Genomic DNA, 27843 nt, shown 5'->3' on the forward strand with positions numbered 1-27843 from the left:
TCACAGTATTACTTTCATGCACACTACTTTCCATTTCATCAAATTCTTGCTCCTGATGTACTGAACAATATTCAGTTCAAACTATTGATGGCAGGTCTTGATGTTAACAAGTTTTGCATAAAATGATAATAAATAACTTACTGAAACACCAAATGATGTAATAACTTGTTGAAATGTTGCTTTTCCACGTTGTTATGGAGAGTGTTGTCCTATTGGTTGGGTCGCACATTAGTAAGGCACGGTTGTTGCCTGTAATATGGTAATATGGTCAATGCTACGGCATGCTGATGCATTTACATATTTCCATTCTTTATTTGGCGTGGTTACCATTGACCATGGACTCATAATACTCCTGAACCTTCATTTAGTGGTTAACTAAATTCAGTTGTCTTGGATATAACAGTGTGCTACACTTCACGCACAAGAATAACCTGTAACTTTGATGGAGCCTTTGTGAGCCTGATGAACTTGTCTAACACTGATGTTCTGGTTTTCTGCTCTTACCTTTGCATGATAATATGATGACAATTATTAAAGTTGCTGTTTACACCCAGGTCTGTCCAGGCACAGCATTAAACCTTGGTTATGAAACGTTAAAATGTCATTGTTCTGTCCTAGTGGATTGTCTTTGTGAAAATTGGTTACTTTTACAAAATTTGTGAGTTCTAGCCAAAAAGAGTCAAAGTGATCCTGATTTTTTAACCATCAAAACTTATAAAAATTCTCTTTGAGTCAAAGTGAAGAAATCCTCTCACGGTGTTCATGCTTCTTCTCATCTTTTTATAATGCCATTATATGCATTATATATATAGGACTCTTCAGGTACCATGTGTACTGCCTAGTGACTTATCTATTATGAAAAACCTGTGTACACAGCAGCCACAAAGCTGCACTACATAAAAAAGATGGGATAGGGACATAAAGAGAGTCTCTAATGTTGTAACATAATGTGAGTGGAGCCTCATCAGCTTCTAAGTGAGCCTCACTCTGCTGAATGTAACAGGGGAATATGAATAGAACAGAACAAACAGCCCATGTAACCAGCTTAATTGAAATACGGTCTTATTTACGGTAGCATCAATAGCAGGATTATTGCTGAGCGTGTAGACGGTCAATGTTCAGTTCCTGAGGGGGAAAGAAATCGAGCTGTCCTTGTGAGCCAGTCAATGACAGCTGCATGTAGCCACATTAGCTTGTTATACTTAAAAATTCATGTTTAAACCAATACTGAGAGTTTTGGCATTTAGTCCTTTTTTAGTTTTTAAGTTCGCAGGTTTTAACATTATAACACTATTTTTATGTTATTGTTTCTATATCAGTCTTGTTCCCAGAGTTTTCCATGTGCTGGTCGGGCTGTGAGGAATGCTTTCTTGTCACATGGACCATACCCAGCAAAGGACAAGATACACCTGGCCAGAATCATACGGTACACTTGTCTCTGTCTATTTGCGTGTCTTTGTGCAGACCTGAATCGATGAGTCCAGTGAAGCATATACACTGACTCACAGTCACAACTTGTTTTTGCTCTGTGACGAACTAAGCAGGATGTAGATGTTTTGCAGTGAAGCACAAGGTAGTCTGGGAATACACGTACTACAATGGGGCATGTAACGTTACACTGAAATGTATGTAAAATCAGTCCAAACATCTTGGGGAAATAATAAATAGATACTCTTAACAATCATTTCACGTACAGTCAGACAAACGCATTTAGAAGCACACATGGACGAGGAGTTTATTTGAGGGAACGCAGATGGGAATAGTTCAGTGTTTTGGAGGAAAAGGCTTACAGAGAACTAATGAATAATCAATGGGTATTGACTAAATAAGAATGACAAACTGTGTGCCAAGGGAAGAATAGCATATGAGTGTGTGTGTGTGTATGTATTATGCATGCTAACACTGTGTAGCCATATTTGTGTGCTGAAAATCTTCATTTGTGTATTTTAACAGGCGTAGCTATGTGGGAGTGGAGCTGGTGCAGTGGCTGTGTGAGCAATGTGTGTATGTGCGCTGTCGGACTACCGCTGTGCGTGTCTGGCAGGTGCTGCTGGAGCTGGGAGTCCTGCTGTCTGGTAAAAACACATACACGCACAAACACCGACCATGCCTGCGGAGTGTACTGCATTTTAACATTCACAGTCACCTTCAACAACAATCTACACATCTTTAGAGATACCAGTTCCAAACAAAACAAAGTAATATAAAAAGCTTCATTTTCTGATTCAACCTGATTTTAAATTAAGATCTTGTCAAATGAACTATCAGAATTAGCTCTCTGAGATAAAACTTCCAACAATTAAATTACACTGAAGCCCCCAATAACCCGAATAATCTCAATAATTATTCTCCCCAAAACATCTCCCTGTTAACAACACCCTGCTAAGCACTGACACATCTACGAGTCTGTTAATCTAATATCAGACTGCTCCATTCATACCCCGCTGTGCCTGGGTGTAAGTGGACTAGTAACGGGGTAATATAAACATTTGTTTGCATTCTTCATCTTTGTAAATTCATCTTTTAAAGGCAGTAAATGTTTCTTCAGAGGATGAACAGTTGTGTTCAGGTGCAGTTCATCAGTCTGGCTAATCCACAGTTACTCATAAAAGGACTTCGACTCTGTCTGCTGTGTCTCTGCTCGTTAACTACAACTTAGAAGTGCTCATTCGTTTTTGTCAGTACTAATTCGATATGAGGAAAAATTCCCACACTGTGCACCTCTGCTAAAATTCCACCTACACCATGTGTGCCTTGAGTCCCTGAATCCAAGATATCTGGAATTGAATGAGTTTGTGATATTGACTTGAAAATCAAAATAATGTCTCCAAATTTCTTCAAATGTTTTATGGATCTGTGGTGATATGATGTTCAGTTTTGTTTTAACTCGCAGTCGTAAATAATCCTGCCAGGAATTCTTTGATTCAGATGTGGATTGACTAAACTGCCTCGAGCCACATCTCTGGTTACATTTTCATGCAAATCTATACAAAACTTTATGAGCAATCATGCTAACAAACAAACGAACAGACAAACCAGGCCAATCACACCTCCTCCTCTTTGGCGGAGGTAACAACTCACATGAAGGCGTTGACTCACATCAGTACTTGTCTAGACTTCACTCCGTGTGGATTTCACCCACACAGAATACATTTACAGTGGGCACAGTTGTTGTTTAAATAGCTGTTAAACATAAAAATCAAATCAGCGTGGCTTAAATAATTTGCTTCCTGGTGGTTGTTTTAAGAGTGTGACAGCCTTTTTTGTTTGTTTGATGCTTTCTTCTAGAAGGCTTTACCGCTGTAGATATTATAATATATACACTTGCTGGCCACATTATTAGGGATCACTTACTATTACCAGGACACCTATTTGCCTACAGAACTGCCTTAATTCCTCATGGTACATATTCATCAAGGTGCCGGAAACATTCCCCAGAGATTTTGGTCCAAGTTGACATGACAGCATCACAGTTGCTGCACATTTGTCGGTTGCACATACACAATCCAAATTTCCCGTTCCACCACATCCCAAAGGTGCTCTATTGGACTGAGATCTGGTGGACATGATCAGAAACAAAACGTGAGTAGACTCTGGTGTTCAACGATGCTCAGTTGGAACTAAGGAACCCAAGCTTCAAATGCTCCAAAACCTCCACCAGCAGCTTGATCTGTTGACACAAGCCTGGATGGAGTCATGTTTTTCTTTTCAATGTTGTAGCACAAATTGAGACTCGTCAGACCCACATCTTCTATTGTCCAGTTTTGGCGAGTTTGTGTGACTCAGGCCTCAGTTTCTTTTCTTGGCACTCGGTGTGGTTTTCTGCTGCTGTGGCCCATGTGCAACTCAAGTTTCGATATGTTGTGTTTAGAGATTCTTTTTGCATACTTTGCGTTATTGAGTGTTTTTTTGAGTGTTGTCTCCCTATCAGCTTAAAGCACTCTTGTCTTTTTCCACTGACCTCATATTTTCACCCAGAGAACTGCCACTCACTGAATATTTTCTCTTTCATGGCCATTTTGTGTAAACTCCAAAGATGGTTGTGTGGGAGAATCCCAGTAGATCGATAGTTTCTGAAATACTCATTTCAGCCTTTCTGGCACCAACAACCGTGTCTCGTTGAAAGTCACTTAAATCAACTTTCTTCCTCAATTTGAGGCTGTTTTAAATTCAGTAGTTTAAAATGTGTATCTGATAAAGTGGCCACTGAGTGTATAATGTTTATCTCCACAAAGATTGCACTAAATAATAATCAATAAACAGAACAGCAACGTGCCACATGGCAACTTCTGTTGAGAAACGCTTGAGCGCGTACCTGACTGATTGTTAGCTTTGATTGTGATTTAGGCATAACAATCTTTGATCATATTTATACACTTGAACTATTAATTATATATTACACGCTTAATGAGACAACATGGTTCTGATACAAAAGAAGCCCCCTTTAAGCATGCTGCCAGCATATGTGCTTTAAAAGGTGCCATTGCTTCTCTTTCATCACAGTGTATGTGTTTCTATTTGTTGTCTCTCCAGTGGACCAGCGGGTGGTGTTTTCAGACTCCAACTCTTACTACCAGTTCAGCTTTGAGGAGTGTGACTCTCCCTCCTGTGAATTTCGTTACAATGAGGGGGAGTGGCCAGAGGCTGTTAAGCTCCTCCTACAACTAGCTCCATATGTCCAATTCCGCTCAGGAGGTGGAGCCAATAGTCCGTAAGTGTCCAGTAAAATCTGATCATGTATGGATTTATAGAAATGCACACTATGTATTGGAAAGATTATGTTGTAAATCTGAATCACTTATAATTCATAAATAGTATTTTAAGTATTGGCCTCAAATATTTTCTTGCAGATAAAATTTTGAATAAAAGATACAAAAATTCATGAATAAATACACTGCTCAGGAATAACATTCATTATGATACATGTTAGTGGGTGGACTATATTGGGAAACAAGGGAACATTTTGTCCTCAATGTTGATCTCCTAGAAAAGCAGAAAAAATGGGAAAGCGTAAGGAATTGAGTGAGTTTGATGAGGTCCAAAATTGTCGTGACGATTCTGCAGTGGTCCAAGGAACGAACAGCGGTAAACCAGCAATATGGCCATGGCTGGCCAAGGGTCACAGATGCATGTGGGGAGCGAAGACTGAGTTGTGTGGTCCAATTCAACAGACGCATTACTGTAGGTCAAATTGCAAACAGATTTAGTGTTAGTTCTGATGGAAAGGTGGATGCCTGTCCTGATCCTGTCCTCAGTTTGAAAATGCCAACAATGGGCGTGTGAACATCAGAACCAGGCAACGAAAGAAAGTGGCCTGGTTTGATGAATCATGTGGATGGCCGGGTACGTGTGCGTCCTGGCAACAGGATGCACACGGAGGCAGTGTGAAGCTTCGGGCAATGTTCTGCTCGGTAACCATATGGCACGTGTCCGATCCATGGGGACCCCCACCTCACAACTTACAGGACTTAAAGGATCTGTTGCTAGAATCTTAGTGACAGATACCACAGCTCCACTGACCTGAAGTGGAAGCTTGTTGCACTAATAAAATATCGAAGCTGAAGCGACAGGTTTCCGGTTTATATTAGAGATTGAGGCCATTTGTCTATTTGATGTACTGTGCAAAGAGACATGTGACTGTGTTTGACTTGGCGGAAATGTTGCAATCCTTGCAAGTACATATCTGACCTTGCAACTCAAATACACACGCTGTCCAAGATTTTCCTCAAATCCCAACAAGGAACTTAATCTCTATTCACTGTTTCAAATCCCCAATCTGCTTATGTGAGAGACTCATCCAGTTGCTGGCGCACACACCTCCGCAGCCCTAGAAAAAAATCAGCCTTCGCCTTTGCACACAAGCTGATGCATGATGCGATCGCTCAAATATGCGAGATGAGCTCTGATGCATGCTTACGCATACAGAAACAAACATGCAGAGCGGTGTCATCCAGAGTTCCCTGCTTTGTTGCTCCGTGTGTGGGGTTCCTGTCGAGGCTGCTACCGAACTCGATGTGTCAGTCAGACAAAAGCAGGGACCAGTGTGTGTTTGTGCGAAGGAACAAGGGAACGTGCCTAGGAAATTCTGAGTAACAACATCAAAAGGTGCATTTAGAGACATTAGAGAGACAAAAAGACAGTCGGGGGGAATTGAATGTCATATTTGAATGTGACTATCATGTATTGCATTGTAGGTATGGTTATTTTCTATACATAATAATGCACGACATGTGCACTCAGACTCCTACCAGGTGCTGGAAGAGTTTATAAATTTGATTTGAGAAAGAAAAAGAAATTTATTGCATATTTAACATGCTGAATCACTCATTTATATTTAAAAGACTGTAAATATGTCTGTCCTAAGAATCAATATGGATGTAGTGCCATATTGGCTCAAATAGATTGTAGATTTTCTTTTGGAAACTGCATCTGAATAAAATGAAGCAATTTAGTTTTTATAGACCAGATAAAAATGAGATTTTCCATTCAGGATTCTCGCACTGCTACTTTGACTCTGTTGCTTTGTGTCTGTCTTTGCCTGTCGCGTCATTTCTCTGCAGGCTATTTCTCTCTGTCTTTCTCTCTTTCTTACATCCTCTGGCCCTCTTAGAGAATATTTGTAGCCGAAAATAGCTGACGTTACTCTACTAGTTGCTTCAAAGTGAGCTGATGAATTGTTAAATATATGACTCAGTTGATATTGATTCTCTTTGTAACTGTAATAAAACATCACCTAACATTACATAATGCATATTTAAAAAAAGATGCTGCAGCAAAATTTAAATTGCAGTCTGGTGTGACTGTCTCCCATGAACCGTTGCGTCATGTGTTTTACCGTTTAATCTAACAAGAGAACAATTAAAACGATACTGGTTGCACAGCCTGAGCTGACCATTGAGTGATTGCTGCTTCAGTAAAGCAAAAGAAGGACACGTCTCTAATTAAATGGGCTTGCTCTGGTGCATCATGTGTAGAAGAGGTTTACTACTTTCATTCAATATCATTCAGTTAACGCCAGCACTGTCACTCTGTCTCCAAGGACCTCTGCGTCTCAGCAACATGACACGCTCTCAGGCACATTTTCATCACTGAGATTTGTCAGTTCATTGTTAGTTTTCGCTGTTATAAATTGACAGGAATGTCATGGTTTCAGGCAGATTGCAAGTTTAAACTTGCGACATGAGCGAATCCAATATTGTCATACAAGAATCTTTCTTTGATTAAGTCAGTGACGTTTTCATTTAATGAGCTTTTTTTGACAACAGCAATTAAAAAAAATTGAGATTGGCATCATTCTTTTTCCAAACGCTTTACCTCCCATTACATAAAGAGTAAATCTTGCTTATATAGAAATGTCTTGGGTACTCTAGATGTGAACATCAATATATCTCATGCACTGAATATCAACTGCATACAGCTGCCAAATCCCATGACACAGCGACATGCATATGAGCATCTTCCCAGTGTGACATAACTCAGTATAATAAGCTCTGCTACATTTACATTTAAGGATTTAAACTAAACATTACATTTTGAATATTATGGAGTGCAGTACAACTCAATCTACACTACAGTAGTTTAACAATTTACACAATATTGTGTCAACTGCTTAAAAAGTTAATAAGTTGAGATCACAAGCAACACTAAAAGTGACAAAAGGAGGAAATGTTTCAAAAATAACAATTTATTAGACACTGGATCCCTTTCTTATCCTGCATGACACTGTGTATTTCATATACTGTAACCCATAGTCCATATACACCCTTTACTGTGTGATGTATGAGGTGGTTGTCAATAACAATTATTTTGCTGGTTTCCCTGTCTGTGGAAAAACGCTGTTCTCTGCACTGTGCAGGAGAGGCAGACTTGCCAGGAGCTAAAATATGCCACCGTTCGCCTGAGAGGGGAAAACGTACTTGCTTGCTTTGCATAGTCCTCTGGTACTACACTAGACGATCTATAGCCCTCTCTATTTTAAAAGGGAGGCGAGTAAAGCCAAAAAAGCCAGTCTAGCAGAATAGCGAAGGGTTTTAGCTAGAGAGGAGGTTATTCCATAGAACACGTCCTCCTTATGATTCACACTCAGTCTGTCGCAGTCCGTTGAAAAGCCTTTATTTTGTTGTTAGACTAGAAAAATTCAGATCATGGCTACATGCGTGTGCGCAGTGTCTACGTTATGTAGTTGTATTATTCTGACCGAAGATCTCTGTGTCAAAGATTGCTCTTTGTGCCGTGCACTCTGATACAATTTGAACAAGGAGGTGACCCATCATCATAATCTCGTATCAATTTCTGCTTTGTGTTGTTTAATGACCGGTGACACACCTCCTACTGCACCTCTTTTTCAGCTCTGGTGCATTCAGGCTCATGGTGAGTCACCAAATTACCAAATGAACAACAGCAAACAAAATTAAGGACACTGTTTGGAATAAATTTAGCATTTATCATGGCTCAGAATAGACTTTGTTTTGTAATGGGCTTCTAGATTTTATGGGTAATAAAAATGTAAAGTATGAAACAAACAAAAATGAATAATTTGCTCCTATTGTTCCACTGAGTTTGTTAACAGAAACCAGTAATTCTGACCAATTAAGCTATAAGGAAAGGTTTTCTCTCCTTCCGGGCATCTGATGTCTTGCCTGCCTCTGTCTCTCTCTGTCTATGCCAAAGCTGAAGTGTCAGGCTGAAGGCTATGCGTTATCACCATCTCTCCTGCTTCTGCATCCACCGTTCTCTTATCAGATTACAGTGTAGACACACACACAAGCACAAATGCACACACACAAAGTCACACAGGGCTTCATCTTCTTTCCTCTACAACTATTACAAGTGCCTACGGCACCTGTTGATAAAATCCAAATTGTATGCAAATTGGGGCATGTGTGTGTACGTGCGTGAGTGTGTGTTTGTGTGCTGGAGGCAGGGAGAATATATGTGTGTGTCATGTGGGGGTGAGGCAGTATGTGGGAGACCAATTCAAACAGTGGTTTTGTAAGAGAACATATTAGATGAGAGGCCCTCGGGTGCAGTGTGTCGCCACTGAAGGCAAACTCAGTGCAATCTTGTATTATTACTGAGTTATACTGCAGAGTTTACCCCCAAACAACCGCCTGTTTACCCAAAACACACACACACACACACACAAATGAAGTTAAACCTAAATATATTCACAGAGCACTTTTAGAAAAAACTCAACAAGAGCTGCACATCTATATAAATTGTGAGCCGATGTACTCACTGCCAGTACCTACACACACACAAACTAGGCCACTTTAACTTCAACAGAAGGGTGTGTCTCCGAGCTGTTTTGCATAAACCACATGAAAAAGAGAAAGGGCCAATGAGAAGTTCCTAATACAAAACCATGCAGGCCCTGAGGAACTATAAACACAGGATGATAACTCAGATGGGTCGGTACAACTTTAGGGAATACGATTTTCCCCGTGAATTCACCTTAGCAGTCATGTTTTCATTTAATTTTCATTAAAAATGTTTAGCATTCATAATCAGCTTTATAGAACAATTATGTCAAAACTTCTATTTAATTGTAATTGGCAACTTTGAATACAGGTAAAACAAAGTCACGAAAAAGTCTTGTGCACTTTCACGATATTTTACAATGAGATTTCTCATCGGTTGTTGTTTGAGAACTTGTTGTGCCACCTTAATGAAGTCACTGTAAAATTATAATAAGGTTCCACCACAAAAAAAGTCAGCTTATTTAATTTATTAAATAGGAAAGTGATGATGTACCAACATCGCTGCTATTCAGACGAATAGAACCAATTTGGATCTGGCTGTAGTTCTTTCTTATTAAACCAGGGGGCAGTGTAGTGAGGACTTTAAAAAGAAACTTTTGTCATTGTGGGGTTTTTTATTTAAATTTTACGAACCAGTTAGTTACCAGTAAAGGTGTTTCTCTCTCTCCAAGGTCAGAGGAAGACTCTGAAGGTAACAGGGACATCTGCAGTGAGATTCTTCAGATGAAAGCTCTTGAGAGACTCACTTCTACGGTCAGTGTGGCAGGGTCAATACAGCATCATCATCTAATGAGATAAACATTAGATGAAAACTGGAGTGTGTTATAGTTCACCAGATGTGTTTGTGTATGTTTTTGTGGTCTAACATCTTCAGTCTTCTTTCTTATAGGTGCAAAGTGAGTTGGCGGCTGCTCTTGCGCGAAAGACACGTAAAGCTTGTAAGTACATTTAGTTGATGCGTATGTGTGTGTGTTTTCAATGTTTCCACAGTGAGAAGACAGAATGAAAAGGACAATGTCATGTTGTAAGAAGAAACGTGTTAATGTGCTGCTGTTTGATTGGTTACAGTGTCAGAGCAGGACTCTGAGACAGCAGAGACGAGCCACCAGGAGCCTCGAACGCCCAGCGAGGAGAGCAGTCCGGTAACACACGCAGTAAAAACCGTCTCTAACCCCCCTTTTTTTCTTTTAACCATAGTCTTGTCCTTCAATTAATTTTTCAAAGTTAATTTCATTTACAAAAGAAATCTGCTGCTTCGACAGTTTGCACTTGCCTGAAGTAGGCCTACAGCCGAATCAGTTTGTGTTCTTGTTGCATTACTGTTAAGAAGCTATTTCAGTGTCTAAATAGGGCACAATAAACACATTCTAGTAGCTCCTTGATGCAGCAATACAAAGTCTGATCCACAGACAGACTTTGTAGATCCCCTCCAAATGAAGAGATAAAAATGATAATTGTTTTGCTTAATCTATCTTTGTCTCTTAAAGGTTGCAGGTTGAATTTATGTAGGGGGTACACATGGGGTTGAATGTAGAAAACAGGGTCAGAGCAAAGTGCAGAGGGAGATCTGTTTGGTCCCAACTATGTAGAGCCAGAACTTTCTCTCTATGAATTATTAATTCGGTGGATACACCGGAGAAATGAGGAAAGAGCAAGAAAACAGGAGGAAGAACAGCTTTTAAACACAATTGCACACATATAGTAATGTGTACGGATGGGTGACAGATTAAAGGAAAATCCATATAGCGTCGTAGTGAGGTGCTGGGTCATCATTCAACACTAGAATAGCTTCAGTGCTTTTTAGCATCGGTGAAACACCATTCTTCTGAAGGTTATTCCCTAGTTGGTATTTTGATGATGGTGGTTTAGAGCACTGTCTAAGGCTAGGATTATACGTGCTTGAAGACATGCACATGGATCACAAAGAAGTAGTTGTTGTCAAGTCTGCCTGGAGCATGCAAGTGTAGTTTGTGGACAGTACAGTTTGATACAACTAGTTTGTGTGGTCACAACGTGTGAAAGTGCATCGTAAGCTGTTCACCCTCTAATAATGAAATTTGTGTCTCTCAAATGCTAAAAGTACATTAGCCTGACACCTTGGTCCTAAGCCTCTCCTAGGTGGGATGATCTGGGGTGACTGCAAAGGCCATAGCATATTAGGCTTGTAATATTGGTAGTCAGATAATCATTTAGTGACCACTCAAGCCCCATGCATATTGAGACCTCCTGGAGGAGACTACTGCAGTCAAGACAGAAATAGTTCATCATAGGAAAAAGGCACTGTGCATTGAGCCATCCCTCCTAGATGTACATAAACCATTTCATACACAGAGCCAACGGATCACTTTACATTTTACTTCCACTCTTTGGTTTTTGGCTCATCACACTTCAGCTTGTTGTGATGCCTTGTGATGTGTTAGATGTCTCTATTATTTTCAGTGTAAATGATGATCAATTTGAAAAAAATGTGGAGGTCTAAAGCAGATAAAGTATTCTTTAGAGAGTAAAACATATATGTTTAAACATATTTATATTTTGCTTCTGACTGCAGCAATTCTATTATAACCTGTTCAGTTCACTGGATGTTGTTGGTATGTGTTTGTGTTGTGCTGTTGCTCAGTTGTTGCTCCTCTGTGGATTTTTATATTTCACATATACTGAAAAGCTAATTGACAGTGACACGTTCCTTTTACTCTCTTGATCCCTCCTTTTAAATATCAATCCACAAAGTCTAACTGCACAGTGTTATTTTGTTTGAATATGTCGTGTTATCTGGATTTTGGCAGCTTGGAAGTGAGTTCTGGCTAACATAGTAAGCTATTTATGAGACAAGCTCAAATTTTCATATTTGTTTTGTTGGCCGAGGAAAAAGAGAAAATATCCAAATGAGCCCAAACACATTGTGAATCCAGCCGCTTCGAAGTAGAGCTGTTCTTAACGAGGAATCGTCTTCTCCACTCTCATTCCTCATTCTGCCTCTCACTGACTACAAACGCATTAAACTAGTTTTGCTTTAATTACCAGCAACAAATGAAGTGCATAATTTAAACGAATTAGAGTCATTTGCAAATGAATATAGGCACTAATGTACATTTACAAGTAAATGATGTAGGACTCCTCACTATGTTGGTACAGTCGTGAATGCTGTGGAAACTGCTATGCAACCCAGGTGGATACAGCGAATAGTGAATCTGATCCAGACATTACATTGATCCTGCAGGAGCTGTTTAGGAGCTGCTGCAGACTGTAGTGGTAACATAGGTGTTGCATGTTAATAAACAAGTACAACTGCAAAACGTATAGGATAACAATGTGAATTTCAACTTTCATTTCCTTTGTCGTACAGTTTTTTTTTTAACCTATGCAGATATTTTGTTAAACTCAAAAGGCTCTAAAATATAATGCTTTCTAATTAAACACTTGAAGATCATAGAAAAATTAAAGCAAATCAAAGAAACAGGCGGACAATTCAAGTACACACATTTGTCAGCGTTTTATCTTGGTGTGTCGTTGACAGGAAGCTGAAAGCAGGTTTGCAGGAAGTAGTAAGGGACATGGCACAGGGGTTGTGATATAATGTCTATGTGTACGTGGCTATTCTGCCAGATAAGTGGTGCCATTGGGGGAAGGGGGGGTGTTTTCCTAGTAAACAAAAATGAGCGATGTTCTGCAGGGGTGTGTGTTACCCTCTATTGGAACATGGCACCGTGGGATAGTTGAGCCCACAGGAAAGGATACCCACCCACCCCCAGCCAAATGACCCCCCCCCCCTCCCCGTCCCCTTTCTATCTCTCTTCCAAGGAAAATAAACAGACCAGGCTACCAGCCACCGGTGATAACCATCATACTAGCACACAGTAATGTTTTCTATTGTCAGGTATATCTAGGGACAAAAGCACTGGTTTCTCCAGAATCCTTGAGCTATTTCAGGGAAATATGTTCCTGTTTCATTTTCCTTTTTTAAGGTCACGATGTTATACATTCCTTTTTATCCACTTTCTTATTTCATCTGCCTCAGCTAGACTACCAGGACAGTAGCAGATTTCTGTACTGACTATAGAGGGGAGGAGACAGACACCACACTTGCACCCTAGCACACTATTCTCACACAGACACCCACTCCCGCCCACTTATACTACTAATCACACACTCTCATTCCTTCTCCACCAGATCCTCTGACACAGAGCAGTCAGACTGAGACAAAGAGAAGTTCAGTAGATAAAAAGGAATTAGTGACTGTAATAGATAGAAAAGAATAAAGAGACAAGTAATAATAACAGGGAGAACAAGATTAGATAGAGAGAGCTAGGATTACCACATTTTCTTATCCTACTCACATGGATATATAGGGGCAACAGAAAACTTCTCCTTGTGTGTTTCTGGATTATGACCAAACTTTGTTGACCTCCATTCCTCAAACATACTCTGAGTGTTTCTACAATGTCTTGGGACTGCGGGCTGAGATATGTCTTCATGCCTCCTGTGTTGCAGCTGGGAGGTGTGTGTGCTTTGCGGGACAGCAGCAGCAGCGGCGGCGGAGGGATGGGCACCGTGTGCGGCCGCGAGGAGCTAACCAGCCGGCTGGGGCTGGAGGCCGTGCAGCGGCTGGCCAAAGACGGCTGTCGGCTGCTGCAGAACCACAACTACCGTCTACCCGACAGGAACCAGGCGGTGAGTAGAGAGTGCTATAGTTTGATATTATAGTACATCTTATAGTATCGGCAGGACTGCTGACGTTGTCTTGTGAACTCTTACCATGTAATCTGCAGACAGAGTTGTGGCTGCACGCTTAATGTGAGTGGAGAGTAATGGACGTCATGCGGTTAATGTTGTCATTACTGTCATCATTTTTAAGCAGGGACACACACACCTCAGGTCAGAGTTACTCATGGATTCAGGCCAGGGATCATGCGAGTAAATCCTCCTCAGCACCATCATTATTGGTGGTTCTGTCCAGCTAAGGGATAGGCACGCATGCATGCATGTATTTTCCAGCACGCCTGGCCTGTTTAGACCTTTTCTCAGTACATGAGGGCACGATTCTGCACTGACATGCACACGCCAACTAAAGTTATCACTGAAGACGCCCAGAGCTCGGGTTCATTCAGATCACTTTACTTTAAACATACACCAGTTCTGTAGCTCATCTAATGTGGGTGTTAATAATGGCTTAGCGCATCGTGATCTCATACTCTTTTTACACGCTGTCAAGTACTGTGTGTGTGCGTGTAGATGTGTGTGTGTGTCAGTTTGCTGGCTAGAGCTTATAATCATTCGTGGGCGCTTGCATGTGTATGTTCATGTGCTGCTTGCCCTGTGGCAGGCTGAGTCAGAGTGGGCTGATAATGAGTGGGGTGTTAGTGAAGCGTTGTACTGTATGATCCTGCTCTACAGTACACCTGAGGGCCGGAAACGAAGGAAATGCAGTCACATTTCACCCTGCATCACCGTGGTTGTGTGTCTGTGTGAGTCTGACTGAAGCCCAGCCTTAGGGATTTTCTAAAGTGTGCATAAATCTAGTTTCATTTCTTGAAAATGTACACAATAAAAATATACTGTATTTTATCATCTTATATATTAGAGGAGGGATGCAAGAGAGAGATCAACTAGACTCCAATCTAATCATTATGCTCTAAACATTTAGGTATCAATATCATTATATCTGTATTTAGACTCTTGAAGGATTTATCTCATGTAACATAAATCTGAGCAAGTATAGCTTTAAGTTAATGTAGTTTATTGATCCTGCAGTCGTGCCCATTTTTTACTTTGTCAGAGTAAACAGAACACTGTTTGGTTATTCCAGGATGTCAAACAGAAATTCAAAGCAGCCTGGCTGTGTGTAGATTTCTTTACATAAATGACGCATCAGCACTGAAAGCATTTTTTCTCTACAAAGTATAATTTACATTTAAGGTGCCTTATCGACAAAATCTTGTTGAAAAGAAAAAGTGCACTTGTTCATATACCAGAACACAAGTAGTGTAAGGTGCATTACTGGCCACATTTCTTATTTGATTTATCCATGCCTTTAATATTATAGCATAAAAGTGTGGTGTGACATCCCCAGGTGTTGCTGTATAGCACTACAGTGTAAGCAGTTTAAACTGCATGTGACCAATACGTGTGTCAGTTTTGAGCCAAACAACATCATAAATTATTAAAAACATCTTTTGAAACAAAGATGCTTTGCAGCCCTGATTAAACTCAGTTGACCTTTTATTCGTAGGTGTTATTGTTTCAGCTCATCGTTCAGCTCAGGCTGCAGAATTTAGCAGAAACCAAAGCTAGACGACCAGCTCGATACACAACAGAAACCATTCTCCTTTTACTGGGTTGTCATGGTGATTTTCTTTTTTTTTTGGGACAGATAAGCTCTGACAAACCAGTGTGGGCTGTTTCCATAGTGATTTAACTCATGTGTCATTGCATTGCTTTGGGTTTTTCCATTTCTCAATAGTCATTTCTGACTTGCATTTTTGTTACTCTTCCACATTTAATCAGCATTAGAAGTTTCGAGAGGTCCACCTACACAAAGGGTTCTTCAGTGTTACACCATGCACTACACACTGGGCAGGTTTTGGGATTAATGCTTTATGTGTGTCCCACTATGTGTGGTTGCACATACTATCTGTGTGCTGCTGACTTAAAAGCATTGTGTGTTATACTCTTATCCATTATTTCCAGGAATCAGGCACAGAGCTATCATAACAAAGATATGGCTTGGTCAGTGTTGACACACACACATACATTAGCAGGAACAGGAAAGGAACAGAGAGTGCTTCCTTTAGGCTTTGCATGGGCATCCACCTTTCCTGACAATGTTACGTCATGCTGTGTGTCTGTGTGTGACTAACTGATAGAAACAGTGAGGGTAAAAGAGACTTTCAAATCCTGTACAAAGCTGAATATATATATAATAAATATATCCTTCGTTTTTCACACTCAAATTGAACTCTTTGACCCTGTGACGAGTGCAGCGTGTCCCCAGGTTTCTGAGCTTTCTTTTTTCTGTTTCGACTTCTCAAACCTTTCGAGCATGAAGTCTGCACAATTTGGAGACAGACAGGGGGCGAGGGAGCGGGGGGACAGGAAAAATTGGGTGAACGCAGGAGAGCTTGAGGAAGGAGCAACGAGAACAGGAAGAAACGGACCGATACACCTGTTAGCAGAGAACAAGTGACTGTCTAAAGAAATGTCAGAAGCTCTTTTTTTTATGCCTTTGAGACATTTCAGAAATGTCATACCCACAGTTTTTACCTACAGTTTTTTTAGTCTATACATTAGAGGTTGATATGTTGGTGTTATTGGGAGACAGTAAAGTAAGGAGGCATTGAAACACATCCATTATTTATTTGGAAAGCTCTCTCTTTGTCATTGATGTGTAACTGCCTGAAATCCCCTGTTTTTCCTTTCATATCAGATGTTTTGCTAAAACGCATGGCAGCTTGAGTAAAATGTTTCTGTTTTTTGTCTTTTGTAAATGCTGCTTTCTCCCACACTCCTCTGTCTCCCTCACTTTACTTCCCAGGCTCTTGCCTTTCATCTATCATTTCTTTTTTGTTCTCACTGTCTTTTTCTATTGCATAACTTTCTGACCCCTCCTCTCCACAAGTGCCCTTTTGGATAGTTTTACTTTTTCATGCCTCTGCATCTTTTCCATGGCTACATTAAACGCTTTTTCTCTCATTTTGCTGTTTGCACTTACGACGTAGAAGCGTATGTGAGATGTTGCGTGCATGTTACTAATTGTCATAGTGTTACTGCTGCAAGTTTTACTTTGCTGCATTTTCTGAAAGATTTTTGATCTTGCGTATGTTTGTGTTGTCTCACTGCCTTCCTCCATTCTTGGCTCAGAGTTGTTTTTCTTGGCATCTGTGTAAAGAATGTAAGTGTTGTCGGAAAGATCAACAGCTTGCTACTGAATCAGGAAGGCAGAACATTTTCTTCTCCTTTGTTTTTACAGTAGTTGTAATTGGTTACATAATGGGTGTGTTTTTTTAAGTGTATTTCTAGAGCACTTTATTATATATCTGATGGTGTAGAGTGACAGGAAGCGTCAACAGAGATAGAGAAGGGAGACTCGTGATAAAGCCGATCCCAGTCTCTGTTCAGTGCCGTGTCCCCTTTAGACCCTTAGGCCACCAAACTTGTTATCTCGGCACCAGATCAGGGTCGCTGGGCGCGGTGTCTGTGCCAGGCCATAATGTGATTAATAATGGTTTGTCAGATGAGCTGTCACTGCTTTGCTAATATCCTGTTTGCATTTCTGTGTTGTTAACCCTTCCGTATGATTATTTTTAGCATGTTATAGAGGAAATTAAACATCATGTAATTAGGACTATGTCCTTTTATGAAAGTCCCTGTTCTCTACAGGTGGATGGTGTTTTTGTCTGCTTTTCAGGTCTGTGAATTCAGCTTAGTTTAGTGTTTGTGTTTATCTCGAAATTTAGATAAAGTTTAGCCCTAGGGGATTTCACAGTTGCATTCCTTGCTATTTTGGTATGAATGTTTTGGGCCTGACAAGAGTTAGGGGGTGGTGCTCAGGTTTCTTCTGTATAGAATAATTATATCAAAGTTATTACTTTGCTGTGTTTTGGAAGGTCTTAAGGTAACACTTAATGTTATATAAAGTAGAAGAACTAAGCAAAAAACAAACAAACCCCAGTGCAATGACATATTTATTTTCTTGTTGGCTTATCACAGTACGAGCTCTAAACATGGAAGTGTGATGGTTGAATAACTGTTCAGGTGATCAGCCTGATAGTCTACTATTCTAACAAGTTGGAGGGGGTGTAAAGGTACCATCAACCAGCAATTATCATTCCTTTAGAAAAGGAATTAGACACGCTACAGCACACTGGATGTGATGGCTGCTGCTGCACATCTGTGTCACACTCCCATAGAATATGAATCACTGAAACATGTCTGCACACACACACCACTTTGGGCATATTGTTTTGTCTGACACAAGTCAGATCCCACCTGCTGTCTCTTGGGATCAGACTGATCCTTTCATCGTACAATACCAGAGATGTGTGTGTGTTTGTGTGTGTGTGTGTGTTGCTCTCTGCTCTCTGCAAACTTGTCTCAGTTTTTTTTCTAAATGTTATACAGGTATGTTTGTGATTCAAAAAAAAACTCAACAAAAAACAAATATATACCCATTTCAATTATTTATTTTTACCAGTGACACCAATATAACATCTCCACATTCACAAATATATATTTCTGACATTCAAAAACAAAACAAAAACAAATCAGCGACCAATATAGCCACCTTTCTTTGCAAGGACACTCAAAAGCCTGCCATCCATGGATTCTGTCAGTGTTTTGATCTGTTCACCATCAACATTGCGTGCAGCAGCAACCACAGCCTCCCAGACACTGTTCAGAGAGGTGTACTGTTTTCCCTCCTTGTAAATCTCACATTTGATGATGGACCACAGGTTCTCAATGGGGTTCAGATCAGGTGAACAAGGAGGCCATGTCATTAGTTTTTCTTCTTTTATACCCTTTCTTGCCAGCCACGCTGTGGAGTACTTGGACGCGTGTGATGGAGCATTGTCCTGCATGAAAATCATGTTTTTCTTGAAGGATGCAGACTTCTTCCTGTACCACTGCTTGAAGAAGGTGTCTTCCAGAAACTGGCAGTAGGACTGGGAGTTGAGCTTGACTCCATCCTCAACCATAAAAGGCCCCACAAGCTCATCTTTGATGATACCAGCCCAAACCAGTACTCCACCTCCACCTTGCTGGCGTCTGAGTCGGACTGGAGCTCTCTGCCCTTTACCAATCCAGCCACGGGCCCATCCATCTGGCCCATCAAGACTCACTCTCATTTCATCAGTCCATAAAACCTTAGAAAAATCAGTCGTGAGATATTTCTTGGCCCAGTCTTGACGTTTCAGCTTGCGTGTCTTGTTCAGTGGTGGTCGTCTTTCAGCCTTTCTTACCTTGGCCATGTCTCTGAGTATTGCACACCTTGTGCTTTTGGGCACTCCAGTGATGTTGCAGCTCTGAAATATGGCCAAACTGGTGGCAAGTGGCATCTTGGCAGCTGCACGCTTGACTTTTCTCAGTTCATGGGCAGTTATTTTGCGCCTTAGTTTTTCCACATGCTTCTTGTGACCCTGTTGACTATTTTGAATGAAACGCTTGATTGTTCGATGATCACGCTTCAGAAGCTTTGCAATTTTGAGACTGCTGCATCCCTCTGCAAGATATCTCACTATTTTTGACTTTTCTGAGCCTGTCAAGTCCTTCTTTTGACCCATTTTGCCAAAGGAAAGGACGTTGCCTAATAATTATGCACACCTGATATAGGGTGTTGATGTCATTAGACCACACCCCTTCTCATTACAGAGATGCACATCACCTAATATGCTTAATTGGTAGTAGGCTTTCGAGCCTATACAGCTTGGAGTAAGACAACATGCATGAAGAGGATGATGTGGACAAAATACTCATTTGCCTAATAATTCTGCACTCCCTGTATTTTCACTTTAGACACAGATCGTTGCAAAAGCAGTTACTATCTAGTGCGTTGTTCACACTTTTATGAAGCGTAGCACATTTTTTTAAGATCTAGTTAGTGTTGTTTTCAGAGGTTTGGTTTCTTTTTATCAGTCAGTGGAAATGTTACATCTAAATTGTTAATTTTATGGCCAGCTAAAGAGAAAAAACAGCCTTGCACTGACTCTCTGTGTCAGTTGTGACTGCTGCTCAGTCCTTCTGGCTGGGACAGAGACTGCAGCGAGCATCTGGAGGAGAGACGTCGCTTCTTTATCCATCTCTGCTCTCCTGCTCCTTTGATCTCTCTCTCTCTCCTCTGCTTTTCTCTCTTCTCCTCCGGCTCTTTCTTATTGTGCTCCTTCGTTCACCTGGAGCTCTGTTACTGTTACACTGCACCATCATAGCAGGAGCGTGTGTCTGTGTGTTTGTGTGCGTGTATCAGAGTCATGGATCAAGTTGCTGCACATTTATGGAGCCGGAGATCATTTAAAGCTGACATTCATAGATGTCCTCATTGTAATATAATTCTTGAAATCTTTCCAAAGGCAGAGGAAATGCAATCCTTCCCTTTGAAGCTGCCAACACAGGCAGTGTCTAAAAGTGTGGATTAAAACTGAGGTGTGAGTTTGCTTATGTGTTGGAAAAACACATAATAAGGGCAATATCTGAGAGGTTTACAAAAACTAGAATTGCATGCTAGCTACTTTCTTTAATAGAATCACACAAACCATATTTTATATAATTACTGTTTTAAATGCATCCTTCGCTTTAATTTTATATTATTTATTGAACACCACGTAGAGACCACAGTTATAAGCTAAAGGAGGCAGTTGATTTGCTTAAATGTTTGGTAAAAGCAGATGGGAAATAAACAAAGTTGGCAAAAACCACAAAGAGTGTTCAAATCCACTACAGAGTACGTAAGAAAGTCACATGGGATGCGTCGTATTGTTCTGTACTGTTTGAAATCTTGCGTCTACTCCTTTAATCGCCTTCCAGCGGTTTTGTCCTTGCCTGACTATGTTATATTTTTCTCACATTTTCTCTTTTAGGAGGCGGTAGGAAGGGTTTGTCTAAAGGAGAGAGGTCGGGACGTATTGGTGTTGCGGAGAGTGACATCATCAGTGACATCGCCATCGGACAGGCCCTCACCAACATCGTCCGGGGGCGGGTCCAGAGAGGAGGATTGCGACAAGAGGTTGGTCCCTCCTCCTGCATAATGAGGGCCCTCCACACTAACAATGGCAATGAAAACATAATCATAGTCCTCCTGTCTCTTTTGGGTTTTTAGTTTTTTTTCTTTGGGATATCAAGTTGCAGACACACACTTTTGCATATGCAAGCAGAATATCAGTAGGGCTGTCAAAATTGTGTGGGCGTGTATGTGTTTGTCTAGGATAATGTATGCTTTGGCTTCTGGCAGAGTGCAGGAAGGAGAGAATGGCTTTTTGTTTTCAGCTGGAAGAGGAAAATAGATCACATAAGACTGGTTTACTTCCTTCCATATATCAGTGTGTTTTAGGATCTTATGCTGTACGTATAATTACACATCTGTGTTCCTTTCCAAGTGCAGTTCTTCGAAGTTGATTTCTTTGAATTGAATACACATAGCACAGCATACCACAGTCTTTGACCTAAGGCACAATGCAGGGAGTGTCAGTGACAGGCAGGTTAAGTGGGTGTATGTGTATGTGTGTGTAAGCAGTTTTCAGTGTTTTCCGTAGACGTTGGTTCTCTGTCAGAGTTACTGTAGGAGCTGTCAGAGAGAGGGTTTCAATCTCTGGAGCTCTCGGCTGACAGGAGCAGACAGCAGAGCAGTTTGCATCCAGAATGAGCGACCCTTACAGGGCTGAACTGGGAACAGTTTAGATATGAAGATGACCTCTGAGCTAGTCACGCTTGCAGAGGCAGAGGAGGATTTAGATGAAGATAGTGATGAAGACGATGACGATGAAGAGGAGGATAGCAGTCATGATGGTGATGGAAGCAAGTCAGAGATGTTTGCATTTAATGTTCCCCATTTTCGCTACATTGATGACGACGACGCGGAGGAGTATATGGACGAAGGCAGGGTGGCAGGGTGGAGGAACACAAGTGGTACTTGGTCCTCTTGCTATATTGAGGAAGATTACTGCAACTCTTCATCTTACAGGTATGTGGTGGTGTCCGGTACGCCGCTTAAGATTTTGGAGCATCTGCTAAGTGACCTACGATTGGATGACCAAAGAGGGGCACCAGAGAACAAGGAGAGCGGTGAGTTTGGAGACATGTAAACACACATTTGATTGTCCTTGAAGCTGTAGTCAGAGGCATGTCTTTGTGAAGAACCATCTACATCATGGCATAAATGTGTAGAGTTTAATTGTAAGTCTTAGTATCTTGTGTTAAATGAGGCCCCACACCTCTTGCCAAGGACTTTGTTTCCCAGCTGCGCAAGTTACAACACAACCCAGCCCCGATCTCTCTGTCTCTTTTAATTTCCCCGAAGTTGGGTCAGACCTGTGAGGTATGAGCATTTCCCTGCTGTGTTTGAGCCTGTGTGTGGCTGCATGAGTCAGCCCTCAAACCATATCCAGGTGTGCGTGTATGTGCATTCATTCAGCCATGTCAGTGGTCACAAATATGAGGAGCATTCAGGAGGTTAAATGCTCTAATGGGTTTGTGAAATGATTGCCACGGGGTGCTTTAGGCAGTTGTGCCGCAAACGATTTCAGTGTTAACTGTCATGTCACATTTACACAAACCTTAAGTCTAGCTTATTACATTATGGATTGTTTTATAGTGCAGTAATCTTTTACTCAGGAAATATTAGCAATCCTTGATGTAATTAGTTAATCTTTTATCAGAATCAGAATCAGAATCAGAATCAGAAACTTTATTGTCATTGTCATGAGAACAGCGAAATTAAGAATGGTCCCCGATCATTGCATCATCCCTAGCAATATCAAAATATAAATAAAACAATAAAATTCAATAAATAAAATAGATAGAATACTTAAAATACTAATAAGATGTAACAGTAAAACATTCACATACATTCCCACACACATGCTTCAGACCGTGCATAGATTAACACAAGAGTGGCGTGATGGACATTTTTTTGTAGTATTCAGATGTGTTATTGCAGTTGGATAACAGCTGTGTTTGAGTCTATTAGTCCTTGCTCTGATTGCCCTGTACCGTCTGCCTGAGGGCAACAGTTCGAACAGGGAGTGGCCAGGATGTGAGGTGTCTTTTATGATGTTTTGGGCCTTTTTAAAACAGTGGGCGTTGTGTAGAACTTCCAGTGTGGGGAGAGGGCAGCCAGTGATCTTTTGGGCGGTGTTAATGATCCCTTGGAGTGCTTTCCTCTGAGCCCCTGTGCAGCTAGTGTACCAGATGCATATGCAGTAAGTTAGAACACTCTCAATGGTGGCTCTGTAGAAGGACACCAGCAGTCTCTGTGTGATGTTATTCCTCCTGAGAATTCTCAGGAAGTACAGTCTCTGTTGGGCCTTTTTCAGCAGCTCGGAGGTGTTCACACTCCAGGAAAGGTTCTCCTCTATATTGACTCCCAGGAAGCGGAAGCTTGCCACCCTTTCTACACAGTCCCCATTTATGAATAGTGGTTGGATCTCTGCCTTTTTCCTTCTGAAGTCTATTATGAGTTCTTTGGTTTTTGAAGTGTTGAGGAGGAGGTTATTGGCCTTACACCATGACGTCAGCTGCTCCACCTCGTCTCTGTACGTAGACTCGTCTCCCTTGGAAATGAGCCCCACCACTGTGGTGTCATCTGCAAATTTCACAAAGATGTTGCTGTGGTGGCGAGGAGTGCAGTCGTGTGTGTAGAGAGAGTAGAGCAGTGGACTGAGCACACAGCCCTGGGGTGAGCCAGTGCTGAGACTCAGGGCTGAGGATGTGTGATCATATTTGAATTTAGAAAGCACTAAAATCGTGGTGAAAAATTGGCATTCTTAAATATCAATGGGTCTTGACTTCTTTCCTTCTAATTACATTTCAGAGCCATCACAGATCCCAGGTCCACTATAATAATGCTTTAATCACAGAGGGAGGTCTGGGTCCCGGCATTCATTTTATAAAACCCTGCACTTGTCTGTTAGCATCTATTCTAGACAAGGCTCCTTTATGCATCAGCCCCCTCAGCACCACCAGTTCCCAACAGTCCACAGGGAGCCATCTCACTGAATTGCAGGAAGCAAACGAAGAAAGACGGAGAGATAAATGTGGGAGAGAGAGAAGGAGAGCAAGAGAGGACTGAGATGGTCTTTGTGGAGGAGCTCTGTCTGATATTTATTTAGTGAAAATGAGAAAACACTTGGGAGGAAGTGGGAATGCAAAATTTATCTTCATCTTCTCCCCATCTGTGTGTGTGTCTATGTCTACCTTTGCATTATGGTTGGTGTTTCCTGAATAAGCACATATGTGTATGTGTGTGTATGCGTGTGTGTGTGAGTGAATGCATCAGTATGCCGTTTTAGGTGGCTTAACGGTGCAGCATGTTGAACAGGCTCAAACACGCTTCCGCAGCGATTACCCCAAACACCCCTCACCGTGCACCGTGCACGCACAAAGAGAACACAGACGCAACAAAAACACAGCAGCAGATTAGTGCGATTAGTTCAGCACACACACAGTTTCTCTCTCTTCTTGTTTCCACCCCTTTCTCTCTCACAAGAGATAAAATGCCCAAGGTCAGAACTCAGTGAGTTATTCATCAGGGTGTTATGTGTGTGTCTGAGCGCATGTGTTTGACTTTGTGTGTGCCAGCGGGTAAACGCAGAGGGCATATGTTGAAGATGAAAATGGATATTTATCATCACAGAGAGCTGGGAGAGGGTGAATGTAGGAGGAGAGAAGTAGCAGGGGGAAATGTAATCGCTAAGAAGGAGAAAATGAAAAATGGGGGTGTGTGGAGTGGAGGAGGGGGTAGATGGGGATACTTTAGGATGGAGAGACAGAGGGTGGGAAACAGGAAAAGAACTGATAAATGGTCAAGAAAGGGCTCCACTTCCTCAGATTGAATAGGAAGTGTGAGGAAAGTGAGTGAACGGGGTTCTGAAAAAGTGATAAGTACTGTCAGACCTGCTTAAAATATTTCTCAAGAGTTGTGTTTTTATTTTTAAAGCAAAGGCCGTTGATAAAATATTAATGCTTCAGCCTATGCTCGGTCTTCTATAATTGATTTCTTTGCTCTCTGCCTGACAGAGTCATATGTGGGTCACACATTTTCCCAGGGAAAGAGTTGACACCACACACACACACACACACACACACACACACACACACACACACACACACACACACACACAGAGCAACTTCTTCACAGCACCAACAATGGCTCATTACCCATCTGCCACGAGGGCTGTTTATATTTGGTTCTTACCCATTGATCACCTGCTGAGTCTCACACACACTCTTGGCTTCTATCTTGCACATTAGCTCGCTCCACTCTGATAAATTTGAGTAGGTTTTTTTTTGTTTTTGAAGTTGTTTGGAAAATGAGCCAAGAGGAAGAAAAGCCTGACTTGCTCATTGTCATAGGTTTGTTTAAATTTTCCCCCGGGGACCCAAAAAACCTGGTGAGACATCAAAAATTCTCTTGACAAAGAAAAATAGCTCAATATTTAGTAAAAAGCAGCTTTGGGTAAAATTATAAAGAAAGTATAATCTGCTTCGTCAGGACTGTGTGGGAGTGATTGGTGACATAAGAAAGTAACTTTAAACTCCAGAATATTTAAATTAATGTCAATCCAAGTTTAATTATGCAGCAAATGGTTGTCTCAAGGCAGTTTATACTGTAAGATAAAGACACTGCAGTATTCTCGAGAAAACTCTAAGCAGTCAAACAGCTGGCTATGATCGAGCACTTTGTGTAGGTGGGAAAGAAAAACTTCCTTTTAAGAGGAAGAAACCTCTGGCAGAACCAGGCTCAGGAAGGGGGAGATCTCCATGTAAAGGGAAAGAGAAGAGTGTGAATGTTTGGAGTTGTAGTTTGCTATGTATCCATCTGTATCATTATTATTATTATTATTATTATTATTATTATTATTATTATTATTATTATTATTAATAATAAATGTGTACTATTAAAAATGCTTTGCTGGGAACTGTGAAAATGGGTTATAATTATCTTTGGATTCCTCACTATAAAGAGACACTGTTCATGTAACGTGATTATTGCTGCTTTAAGTCTAGTCGAAGGGCAAGTAAAAGAAGAAAATAGGGCATTGAGCTCAAGCTTGAAGATTTATCGTTTGACCTCTCTTTTGTATCTTAAAAAGCTGTAATTGATTTTTAAAGTGAAACTAACTTCTGCTGCTCATCTGGGGAAATCAGAAGTTAATTGAAAGATAGAAGAATATAAGATACTTTGTTTTGGCTTTCCACATCTTAATCCCACAGATAAGGAGAAAACATATCTTGGATTTTAGATTTTTAACAATGTTTTTTTCTGTTTTTCAGAAATGCTGCTGGATGATTTCCTGTTAACGTATCTGGTGTTCATGTCCACTCATGACCTCTGTCAGGCCCTGCTGGGACAATATCCTTACAAGGAAAACCATGCATTGATTCAAACACAATCATATTAACACACATATTTCAGACTCCATATTCCCCTTTGTTGTTCCTTGACCACAGTCACCTATAGCAGCGCACGCTGCAGGGGCCAGGAGGAGGGCAAAGATGCCCTCTTCAGGAAACGTAAAGTACTGCAGCTTGTTTCCCACTGGAGCAGACTCTATAAGGATTTCCTAAAGGAAGAGGAGCACGTCAGGAGCTTCATGAAGGTATGGCCTTCTTCACTATTTCTGATTATATAGTTTTAAAGACATGTTGAGTTTGATCCAGTCTTGTCTTCTCTTAAATGTATTGCTGAAGAACATCAAAAGGCTCATTCATCTTCATTTGTCTCCCTGTCTTCTAAATTAAGTTGTCCTTCCTTAAGTTCTGCATGACTGGACATCAAGTGCTTTTTAGAAAGGATAAGGAGCTTTGTGTATGTGTGTTTGTGCACATGTGTGCGCTTGCTGCATGTGATGACAAACTGATCGGCGTTCCTGCCTTCTCCCACAAGCAAATCCTTCATTACTAGATTCATCTCATCCTTCTGGCAAATAATAAAATGCAGGAGTTTCTGAATGTATCGTGAGATGTGTTTTGTATGACTTCACAGAAGAATCCAAAATAACAGTGACAATTATTATACAATTATGATGCTTTATTCCACATTATAATCTGGTAGCTTCTTCAATTTGTATCACGTATGGGCATGGTAGTGATTGAAAGCACACACAGAATCCTAAGTGTCACATAACCTCCCATAACTCACATTTTTCTTCACAAACGCTGCTTGCGTCTGTCTGCGTTCTTGTTATTTTCACATGGTTCGCTGCATCGACTCGGGATGTCTCTGACACCGAAGGGGAAACAAACAAACACACACAACACAATCAAACGTGTACACCCACACGCACACACATATACTCGCACATCACTTGTCCCTCCGTAACCTGACGGCTCCGTTGCTCGGTGCCGGGTTGCCATGGAAACCAAAGTGGTAGGGTTGGCATTGGTATAATCTCAAATGGAGTGTGTAACCCAGGTGATAGTTGCCTAGTAACAGAGGAACGAGAGGGGAATAGGGACCGGAGGCTACAGTGGGTCAATGACAACGATAAGGAGGCGTCTGGAGATGCGTGTGCGTTTGTGTGGATCCGTGCAAGTTCTGAGAGCTAATTCAGTTGCGTCACTTATTCTGTGACATGTCCAGGCATAGGTTTAAGTACTGCACTTGGTGATGGATGAACTATCACACTGGAACTAAAGGAGTTAAACAGAATGTATGTGTTTAGGAATGTAGCAGTCTATTCCCAGCATTGGTGTCTGTGCTGCTCCACCTACACATTACACCTACAGTTCAACTATGGAAACCCATGCCATGAAGCTCCCGGTGCACAATTTTTTTGTTGATGTTAACACCAGAGGAGATTTAGAGCTCTGCAGTTACTGAGTCAGCAGAGCGTTGGCAATTTTTATACACTATGCGCTTCAGAACTCGGTGACCCCG

At 41.1% G+C, this 27843-nt stretch overlaps 1 protein-coding gene across 1 annotated transcript in view; it reads left to right on the top strand.

Moving 5' to 3' along the window:
• The window catches only part of rapgef5a (Rap guanine nucleotide exchange factor (GEF) 5a), a 48782-nt gene that overhangs the window by 12027 nt on the left and 8912 nt on the right, over window positions 1-27843 (top strand). Inside the window, exons 3-13 of the mRNA XM_085447112.1 lie at window positions 1320-1426; window positions 1954-2075; window positions 4534-4711; window positions 9932-10013; window positions 10150-10198; window positions 10329-10402; window positions 13752-13931; window positions 20828-20973; window positions 21928-22028; window positions 26238-26316; window positions 26419-26563. Coding sequence (XP_085303238.1) covers window positions 1320-1426; window positions 1954-2075; window positions 4534-4711; window positions 9932-10013; window positions 10150-10198; window positions 10329-10402; window positions 13752-13931; window positions 20828-20973; window positions 21928-22028; window positions 26238-26316; window positions 26419-26563 — 1263 coding nt within the window. The remainder of the gene's footprint in view (window positions 1-1319; window positions 1427-1953; window positions 2076-4533; window positions 4712-9931; window positions 10014-10149; window positions 10199-10328; window positions 10403-13751; window positions 13932-20827; window positions 20974-21927; window positions 22029-26237; window positions 26317-26418; window positions 26564-27843) is intronic.

This window comes from Copadichromis virginalis, linkage group LG22 (genome assembly GCF_057382275.1).
Source record: "Copadichromis virginalis isolate Kocher_CV1m ecotype Utaka linkage group LG22, C_Virginalis_male_GT1.1, whole genome shotgun sequence".
Classification (NCBI taxonomy): Eukaryota; Metazoa; Chordata; class Actinopteri; order Cichliformes; family Cichlidae; genus Copadichromis; species Copadichromis virginalis.